Source organism: Sminthopsis crassicaudata, chromosome 4 (assembly GCF_048593235.1).
Source record: "Sminthopsis crassicaudata isolate SCR6 chromosome 4, ASM4859323v1, whole genome shotgun sequence".
Lineage (NCBI taxonomy): Eukaryota > Metazoa > Chordata > Mammalia > Dasyuromorphia > Dasyuridae > Sminthopsis > Sminthopsis crassicaudata.
The window spans coordinates 123,940,588-123,951,335 of NC_133620.1; the positions used below are offsets into that span (position 1 = coordinate 123,940,588).

General features: G+C 33.5%; 1 protein-coding gene across 2 annotated transcripts in view; it reads left to right on the plus strand.

Moving 5' to 3' along the window:
• The window catches only part of RNASET2 (ribonuclease T2), a 54,386-nt gene extending 43,883 nt beyond the window's left edge, over positions 1-10,503 (plus strand). For both annotated transcript variants that reach the window (XM_074309342.1, XM_074309343.1), the window contains exons 8-10: positions 1,515-1,560; positions 5,361-5,435; positions 9,214-10,503. In XM_074309342.1, the coding sequence (XP_074165443.1) occupies positions 1,515-1,560; positions 5,361-5,435; positions 9,214-9,414 (322 nt within the window). In that variant the 3' untranslated portion in view covers positions 9,415-10,503. The remainder of the gene's footprint in view (positions 1-1,514; positions 1,561-5,360; positions 5,436-9,213) is intronic.
• Positions 10,504-10,748: the final 245 nt, after the last annotated feature.

Sequence of the window (10,748 nt, forward strand, 5' to 3'; positions counted from 1 at the left end):
CTGGGAAATGAATGTGGACCATAACATAGCATTTACACTCTTTCTGTTATTGTTTGCTTGAATTTTTGTTTTTCTTTCCAGGTTATTTTTACCTTCTTTCTAAATCCAATTTTTCTTGTGTAGCAAGACAACTGTATAAATATCTATACATACATTGTATTTAACATATACTTTAACATATTTAACATGTATAGGACAACCTGCCATCTGGGGGAGGGGGTGGAAAGAAGGAGGGGAAAAGTAGGAGCAGAAGTTTTTGCAAGGGTCAATGTTGAAAAATTCCCCATTAAAAGCTATTTTTAAAAAGACAATCAAGGATAAATGACTTGTCCAGGGTCATATAGCTAAGTGTTTTAGGCCAGATTTGAACTTGATTCCTCCTCATTCCAGGGTTGGTGCTCTGTCCATTATACCAAAGCTTTTTTAATCTGTGAGTCGTGACCCTATATAAGGTATCATAACTGAATAGGAGGAGGGGGAGGTATGTAAAATTTGGCAACTGTAAAAATTAATTCAGAATCAAACATATAATGAATCCAAGATGGACAAAGCAGTACAGACAGATAAGTGTCAAATGAGTGATACAGACAGTAAGAATTCACAGGGGGAGGTTGCTGAAAGATCCCTCTGGGCTCAAATAGTCAGAGGAAGGCTTGACAGAAAATGTGCAAATTACTTTCTTTGGGTGATGAATCTGAGAATCAATGAAATAGTCCATGGTTGACTGCCTCCATAGTCCAGTTAAGAAATTAATTATATGGTGTTTTAATAGGGTTTCTTAGAACAGGTTAAAACCTGCTGCTTTTGGAAAATATTTGACTTCAGCCATTGACCAAATGAAGTTGCCTTAAATAAATCTTAAATCCTAAATAATTTCTTCTACACTTTTAAAGGTCTTGTTTCAAGAAGTGATTTGAAAGAAAAAGTAATCCCATTGGCAGCTGGGTAGTGCAGTGAATAGAGTTTTGAGCTTGGTTCAGATCCAGCCTCAGATATTAGCTGAGTGATCTTGGACAAGTTATTTAGTCCTATTTACCTCAGTTTCCTCATTTGTCAAATGAGATAGAGAAGAAAATGGCAAACTACTCTAGTATCTTTGCCAAGAAAACCCCAAATGGGATCAGGAGGAGAGAATGAAACAAAAAGAATGAAAACTCAACAGCAACAATCCTATTAAGAGCATTTATTCATATAGCACTGAATTAATGAATGTTTATTAAGGGCTTAGTATGTGCAAACATTATGCTAAGCACTCGGGATACAGAAAAAAGGCAAAAAACAGCTTCTGCTTTCGAGGAGCTCAGGGTCTAGAGTGTTAGATCTGGAGTCAAAGGCCCCATGGATGCATCATGTTTACTATATCTAATCTGTCTTCTAGCACTAATTCTTATCTATTTTAGACTTAATTTATTTGTATATCATGGATAATATTTTGACTAAAGTAAAGAAAATATAACTGAGTTTTAAAGCTGAATAATACCATTGTTTTTATTTGTTTTTGTCTTTAATTTTAGTATACTCCTGAAGTTAGGTATAGAGCCATCTATCTCATTCTACCAGGTGAGTTTCCTATTTTTAAGCCTGAGTTAACAAAATGCCAAGTAAGATGATCAACAGCTCTGAAAACATCTCAGCCTTAAGTAAGCAAGAATTATGTTTTCTGAGCTGTTCAGCTCAAACTGTCTTTCATTTCCTCTTTGTGTCTACATGCAAATTTTCATTTTTAGTGTTTTTTTCCAGTGGATGCTGAATACAAAATCAAGACTGTTTAAATGATTCAGTGATTACAAACATTTAATTCCTAAGATTTCACTGGCTTAGATGGAAAGTCTCTGACAGTTATTTAGCTTTGTGAAATGAGTCAGTTCTTTTGGCTTTCTTTCTACTGGTTGTCTTCCAACTTATAACCACCTTCCAATCCACTCCATTCTAGCATAATCCAGCAAGTAATTAGCAAGTGTCTTCTATGTGCAAGACATTATATTAGTTACTGGGAATGCAAAATGGAAAACAGTCCTTCATATTTTCTAGTGGAGGGGATTCCAGCTGACATTCTTAGTTGCCAGAGAAAAACAAGAAGTACAATTTTTCTTTAAAACAATTATCTCTGGGTAATTATAATCTTTCCATTATAATATATATTTGTGTCCAGAATGACATCATCATCATCACTTTAGCACTTTAGGGTTATTATAATCTCATCTGATCCTCACCACTGTGGTGGATAGATGTTATTGTTATTCCCATTTTACAGTTGAAGAAACTAAGACAACAGAGGTTAAGTAACAAATCTTTAAGGAGTTAATATTGATCAATTAACTCATAAGCATTTATTAAATACCTATGTAATAGGCAATGAGAGAGATTTATGGGTATAGAAAGGCAAAAATGAAAGTCAATTGCATGAAGTAATTTACATTTGCAAAATAAATATATATAAAATAAGCACAAGCCAATTTTGAGGGAAACACCAAGAGTTAGGGGTAGAGAAAAGAAAACCAAAAAAAGACTTCACAGAGGAAAGCTAAGCTTTGAAGATAACTTGATTCTAAGAGGCAAAAGTAAGAAAGGAGTACATTCCAACTAGTAAAGAAGATAATCAGTGCAAAAAAAAATATAAAATAGTGGGGAGAGAGTGAATAGGTATATAGTGTTATGAATATGGAATAGCCAGAAGGCTGACGGGGAAGTGAGTGAAGAGTATGATGTAAAATAAGGTTGGAAAAGAAGGGTGGATCCAGGGGTTGAGGGACAGAGGAGTTTGTACTAGATCCCTAGGCTGCCAGGATAGCTTCCTGAGCAAGATAGTGACCTGATCAAATATGTGCTTTTTTTGGTATTATCACATTAGCAGATAGTGGAAGATCAATTAGAAAAAAAGAGATAAGTCAGACAGAAAAACAATTTAGAAGGCTATTGCATAGTCCAGGAGAGAGCTGATATGGGCCTGACCTCATTTGGGGGCTGTATGAGTAGAGAAGAGAGGGTAGATACAGAATTAACAAAATTTGAGCATTGATTGAATATGTGGGGTCATAGAATCATAGTTGAAGAACTAGATAAGACCATTAAGTTTAACCTTCTTATTTTATAGATAAGGAAACAGGCTCAGGAATTTTAAGTGATTTAATCAAGGTGATAAAGGGAATAAGTGGCAAAGACAGGATTTGAAGATGTAAAAGAGAGGGTGTGTATGTGACTGATAACATACTGAAAATTCAACTTATGTTCACAGAGAGACTTGGCAACAGGAAGGGAAAAAGGTTTGTGATTTTAGGCTGCATTATAAAAGAGGTATGATATCCAGAATGAATGAAACAAGGGTATTGTTTTACTCTGCTCAGGCCACATCTAGAATACTACATTAAGATTTGAGCTCAAATTCTGAATTGGTTGAAAGATCTGGGGATATTTAGCCAGGAGAAGATTTAGGAAGTCTTTAATAGGTATTTTCAAAATTTTGAAAAAGTTAATATGCTGAAAAGGGATTAGATTTATTCTATTTGGTTTTTGAGGATAAAACTAGAAGCAGGATCAGCTGATAGATTCTGGCTTGAAGAAAATTTCCCTACTAACTAGATCTGACAGGCTTGCTTCAAGTGCAGTAATTTCTCATTCACTCCATCAGAGTGTCCATCAGAGACTGGCTGAGCACTTGTAGTGGTGTGGCTATTGTAGTGATAATGTTCCAGAGGAGATTCTTGTTCATGTGTATATTGGACGAGATAAACTCAAAAATCCTTGCCAGTTTTGACATTTCTGTAACTGAAATGAGGTTAGGCAGGAAGAATGATGGGAGGAAGGAAAAAGAGCTTGTAGGAATGAGAAAGGTTTCATGGTTATTGGGGAAAAGAGACAATGAAAGCAGAATGATTTATTTTTCTTTCTCTTTTTCCTTTTTGATCTGATTTTTTCTTGTGCAACTTGATAAATGTAGAAACATATACAGAAAAATTACATAAGTTTAACATATAAATTATTTGCTGTCTGGGTAAGGGTGAGGAGAAGGAAGGGAGAAGAATTTGGAACAAAGGGTTTAGCAGGAGTGAATGTTGAAAACTATCTTGTGTTTTGAAAATAAAAAGTTATTTTTAAAAAAGAAAGCATAATTAGCAAAAAAAAATTGAGACAAAGCAGCAAGATAAGTTGGAAGAAAGAGAATGCGAAATTCAACTTTTGAGACTTGTATATGAAGTTAAGTCCCTAATAAATGGATCCTGGGACAGTTGTGGTTGAAGACATGCTTTTTCCTTTTAGAATTTTTCATTTCTTTGCTTTCTTTCTACATCCTAACCAGGCATGCAAGTAGCACAGTAGATAGAATACTTGGTCTCAGCAAGACCAAAGGTCAAAACCAGCCCCAGCTTCTTACTAGCTGTGTGATTTTTTTACTCAATCTTTTTTTTTTTTTTTTTTTTTTGGCCTCAATTTCATCATCTATAAAATAGGTATAATAACAGCTAACTTTCAGGGTTGTTGTGAGGATCAATTGAAATAATTTTTGAATAGTATTTCATACAGTACCTGACACATAATGGGCACTATATAAATTCTAGTTGTTGTTATTATTGGAAGTTATAGTCAAGTATAATTGTTCTTTATCCTTGGTCTGCTATCTTCTACCTCCATGCATTTGTCTGGTATGTACTCCATCATTATCACTTATCAAAAAGCCTTCCCTTTCTTCAAAGATTAGTTAAAGTGTTACTTGCTCCATGAATGCTTCCCTAATACTCCTAGCTAAATGGTTTCCCCTCCCCATCCTTATTTTGTCCTTAAAGTATGAGAACTCTCTTTCACCTTACATTCTGTGTCATAGTATACTCATAACAAAGATTTGAGGTTGACCACATTTGCTTGCTTGTTTCTCTCTACTTATTAGTGCATTTTCCTTATTCACTCTTATGCCCGATTCTAAGGAAAAAAGGAATATGCTCCGAAATTTCCACATTAATTGCTACGTGGTAAGATCTTTCATCAGTAAATCAAGTAACTGAGCTATTCAACCTCAGTTTATTAAATCCTCTTAAAGATATAACAGCATTTATACTGGGAGATTTGTTGAAGCTTCTCCCCAATAGAACACAATAAATTTTCTGATCACAGAAAATTTTTCTCTTTGTAAGCTAAGTACCGAGCACAGTTCTATGCACATGGGAGACACTTTAGTAAACTGATTGATTTGAGATGAAATTAACAGTTTATCATGTCATTGATAATCATATGTGTATCTCATGGACATATAGTATTATGCTACAATATAATGAGGAATTTCAGAATGAAATGGGTCTGAATCCAAAGAATATAAATAGTTACATAAATCTAAATAGTTGATACTAATTAATTTACTTAAATTTCAGATTGCAGACATTAAGAATGCCCTTACAAGTGTGTATGGAGTAACACCAAAAATTCAGTGCCTTCCTCCAGAACAGGTAAAATATTTTTTTTCTTTCTTTTTCATCTATTTCAACATGGAAAACCATGTTGACCCTTTCATTGAGCTTGGTAATGCTCCTTCAAATAATTTCTTTTCTCTTTCCATACCAATTAAACATTTCATTAGTCCTATCTGTTCAGAAAGAAATAGAACTTCTTAAAGAAGGGTTGAAGTAGAAGAATTGTAAGTTGGTACACTCCTCAGAAGTCAAGCCCAGTGAATGGAAGGCACCTGTAGTCTTAAATCTGCTTAGTTTTTAATTTTAATCTTTAATTTTTAAATTAGAGGTTTGAAAGAGACTAATTGGCCAGTAGTATTCTCTTCCCATAGTTGTGTGGCTTTCAGTTTTTCTATGTTTATAAGACATAGTAATTTTTGGTTTCTCATAGGAACTGAACTAAGAAAAAATGTTAAATATGTAAATAACACTAAACCGTAATAAATTTACTTTTAGATGTTTAAAAACTGATTTATTGATTTTATTTTTATATTGCCTTAATTTTATCCTATCTCTCATTTAAATATCTAGTAGATTGCTTCTATTGTATTTCAACCTAAATTACTAAAGTTTTAGAGTGCAAACGTAGTTTACAAAAACCTTACATTCTGCATTAAGACAAGAAGTAATGGCTTGAGGAAAGAAGACCTTCCTTTTTAATGGCAATAATTACTTAAAACATATGTAGCAACAGTTGCCTGACAGTTCTGTAGTTTAATATTTTTAAATGTAATTTCTTTTTAGCTTTCTGGAAGGGGAGGCAAATATAATTGTTCCAATTTTAATGATGAAGAAACAGACTTTCAGAAATTAAGTCCATAGTCCCAAGATCTCACTAATAAGTCGGAGTGAAGATAGAATTAGAATCTTTTTCAACCTCTGGTCCACTACATCTATGTGTATATATTAATATATAGAAATAAATTGATGTATATACTTATGTATTTTATGTTCTGATAGCTATACATATAAGTATATTCTGATAGATATTTGTATATGCTAATATATTTATATATTATATATAATATATTTATGTATTATATATATATATATATAATATATATTCTGGTAGATATTTGTATATATTGATAGATATTTGTATATACTGATCGATGTACTATAGAGTATATAGAGCTATAATTGGGAGGTTTTAGATATGGGGCATGTACCATGAACTATCTGAAGCAAGTATGTCCAAAAAGGCTTCCTTAATTGATGTCTGGACAGAGAAAGATTGTAGCACATCAGCATAGGGCTGCTTCTGCTCAGAATATAAAGGGGGGTGAAAGAATGGGTAGAGAAGGAGCTTCTCCAGACTTCTAGGAGGGAGCTTACAATTTTCATCTTCTGCCTTCCTCCTTTATAACCCCCTCAACTAGGCACTAAGTACTGTTGTTTCTCTTCCCAAGGACATTCTGTAAATTTGACACTGTCTAAATTCAAAAGACTAAGGTTCCCTTTCCTACATGTGATTTCTGTTTTAGATATAATTTCAGAGGCTAAAAAATGACTGCTTCTTAGACAAAGGCTTTCTCTAAGATAAAAGAAAAATTCTTGTAGTCAAAAACAGCATTTATGATTAAATAAAGAGAAGCTTCTTAGTGGATATGATTTGCTAAACATCTTCTAATGTATGAAAAGTTGAAGAACAAGTGCTTTTGCATTTGATTTTTAAAAGCTTTATTTTAGAAGGGAGTGGCTTGATGGCAGGTTTAATACATTTTTTCCCCATAATTATTCCATGGCATCAAACTAAAGTAGTGATTTTCCAAATAGTTTGAGTAGTAAATATTTCATAAAGGGCTTATTTGGCCAGAGGTTCTGCATACATATGCTCAAGAAAAATAATTGCACATGTCGGGTGTGTGTGTTTGTGTCTAGCTAATATTATTTGTATATATACACAAACTTTTTTATGATAAAATTTTAATGAACCAAAAAAATAAAAATTCCTCCCTACACAATTCAAAATAAGGCTTTGGGACTTCACTTTTAGTCTTCAAAAAAAGCCATAAATATAAGAAAACAATGTTTGCACTTAGAAGACTCTTTTCAGTTGCTGTTCTCCAGCTTTACCATTGGTTGGTTTTAATCCAAAGTAGTCCTTGCAGGGCAGGCACTGTATTGATAGATGTTCTTCCAGCTTGATTTAGGAACTGCCTCGGTTCTTTATAGGTATAGCCTCAAAGCCTAGGATGCAACTTGAATGGATGATCTCTACAGATTTTACAACCAATTAATGATAATAAAGAAAGAAGAGAATTTGACATTAGCAAAGTATAGGTTCTATTTTTGGATCTGAATAATTCAAGTAACTGAATAATTTAGGGATGTCAGTAAATATTCACTGTCTATGTATCAAGCCTTGTACTAAACGCTAGAGAAACAAGAAGAGGCAAAGGACAGCTCCTGCTCACAAGGAGTCCACAATCTAATGAGAGAAATAATAAATAAATATGTACAAATAAAATGTATACAGGATAAATAGGAAATAATTACAAGAGGGAAGGAACTAGAAATAATAGAGGTTGGGACAGGTTTCCTGTAGAAGATAGGATTCTATTTAGAAGATAGCCAGGAATAGACAGAAATGAGAGAAAGAATTCCAGAAATGGGGATAGTTATTGAAATGCCCAGAGATGAGATAGAATATGTTGTTTAGGGAACAATGAGGAAGTTGGTGTCTCTGAAGCAAAGAAAATAAAGCATAAGAAGACTAAAAAGATGAGGGTGCCTTTATTTTGAAGGGCATTAAATGTCAAGCAGAGGATTTTGTATTTTATCCAGATGTAGTTAGGGAGCCACTGGAGTTTATTGAATAGGGAGTTAACCTGAACTTTTAAAAGAGCACTTTAGTGGCTAAATGGAAAATGAATTGGTAGAGAGAAAGTTTAGCTAACTATTGCAGTAATCCAAACATGAGGTGATAAAAATTTGCACTGGAGATGTTGCAAAAATGGAATAAACTTTGGCAACAAATTGGATATAGGAAAATAAGAGGAATCTAGAATTATTCCTAAATTATGAATCTGAGGGACTGGAAGAACAATGTTGCCCTCTACTATCATTGGGAAGGTACAAGGAGAAAAAATAATGATTTCTGTTTTAGATGTTTTGAGTTTATAAGATGTCTACTGGATATTCAATTTGAGATGTCAGAAAGGCAGGTAAAGATGCAAAATTAGAAGTTGGCAGAATTTAAAGCAAGATTGGTAGATTTGAGGATCATCAGCCTACAGATAGTAATTAAATCCATGGGAGCTTGTGAAATCACCAAGTGAAGCTGTATAGAGGGAGGAGAAAAGAGGCCCAGGACTAATGCTATAATCTCCGGATGAGGTTTCAGCAAAGGAGACTAAGCAGATTCTCTGATAGGAGAAACTGGGGAGAGAAGAGGGTGATGAGCAATATATATAGAAAAGACCTTTGGATTTAGCGACTAAGAGGTCATCAGTAACTCTGGAAATCACTTAAATCACTTGGCTTCTATTTCCTCACCTTGACAATCAAGTGATTGAACACTTAATCCTCAAAGTTTCTTTCAATTCTAACATTCATGCGATCATAAATTTAGAACTGGGAAGGGATGTCATACAGCTGTTGAAGGATCATAGTTATTAAGTGTTAAAGCCAGGTCTTTCTCATTCCAAGTCTATTGCCCTCTCATATCATGTTCCTCATAATTCTGTGTGATTTTGGTGGGGGGAACAAAACAAGGACATGTTTTCTGGTGGGAAAAAAATCTTTTTTTTTTTTTTTTTTTTTTAATTTCTAGGAAGAAGAAACACAAACTCTTGGTCAAATTGAATTCTGTTTCACTAAAGACCTACAGTTGAGAAATTGTACTGACCCAGAGGTAGATCCTCCCTTCCTGCAAGATGCTTTATTGACTGATGAGACTTTGATGAGTCATGGGCTCTCTGTCTGTGAAGATGGCCCAGTTTTCTATCCCCCTCCAGAAAAGTCATATCATTAATGTTTGGATAATTGGAAATATATGGTGTCAGATGGCTTGTGTTACAGGAAACAAGAATGTTTCACAAAACTGATTAAATACATGTTTATTTTTTAAAATTTTAATTTTAGTAGATCTTCCCAATGTTTTACATAGGAAATAGAGAAGAAAAGATACATCACATCTGAGAAACTAGGTTATTTTGTTTTGGTTTATAAATAAAATGTACAAAGTTTGTGTTTATTTTCTAAACTAAAACAATGGTTAAAGAAACAAAAAATAAGGGTCTATATAAGTCTTAGTAAATTGTTTTAATATTTGCTATGTGATGACCTGTATAATTCAAAATGTGCTCCTCCCATGGTGGATGGTATCTTTGGATATCTGAAGTCTTTTCTTGTTTGTGCATCATAGGAGGACCACACAGTGTAGGTACCCAGAATGGTTTCTCAGAAATAGTGTTGCATTACCAGGATATTCTCCCATTGTTCTAATGTGGCTTACACTAGAATAAAGAAAATCTGATTAATTTGCCTATTTTTCTTGTCATAAGACATACCATATTCTCACCAGTTCTCCTTGCTGAACGTAGCAAGTATTTCATCTTCTTTCTCCACTCAGAATTAAATACAGGTGCCAAAAAAATAAACAAGCCCTTTTTACCAGAAAAGAATAGAGCACATCATATTATTTAAATTTGCATTTTTTAAAAAGATTGTATTGTTGGAAAAACAAATAATTCATGTTGGTCATTAATTGAGGTGACATTTTCCCTTTCTTGAGGTAATTAGGGCACCCTGGAGGATTTGGGAAAGTTGACAAATAGGGCAAAATATTGTGACAAAAATATAGTTACAAAATGTGGTGTTTCTGTCATTTTGGATGCTGAATCCAGCAGGAATTGTTATACATCATCTTTATTTGGTTTCACAATAACATAATGTTCTTGTTAATGATCCAAAACACTCTAGGCTACAAATAGATAACTGCAATGTGAGAACCTGTACCCACTCTGCGATAATTTCATTTTTTTTTTTTTTTTAAGTGGGGATTTCTAATGATCTGTGAAGTCAGCTGCTTTCCATGCTTTATTAAAACCATCTCTTTACACTGGTGTTGTCCTTCCTCTTTTCTCTGCCCTCATTAATCCTTTTACATGTAGAGATGTTTTATAATTTGAACTACCTATTTGAATTAATCATGCAAAGGATTAAATTAGATTGCTGTTAAGAGGTTTTGTTTTGTATTTTTTTTGAAACTTATTAGGTTTCAGGATTCTAAAGAATAACCCTTGTAATCTTGAGTTATCTTTTTCCATGTTTTATTTATGCTGCCTGTGAATTGGTAGATATTAT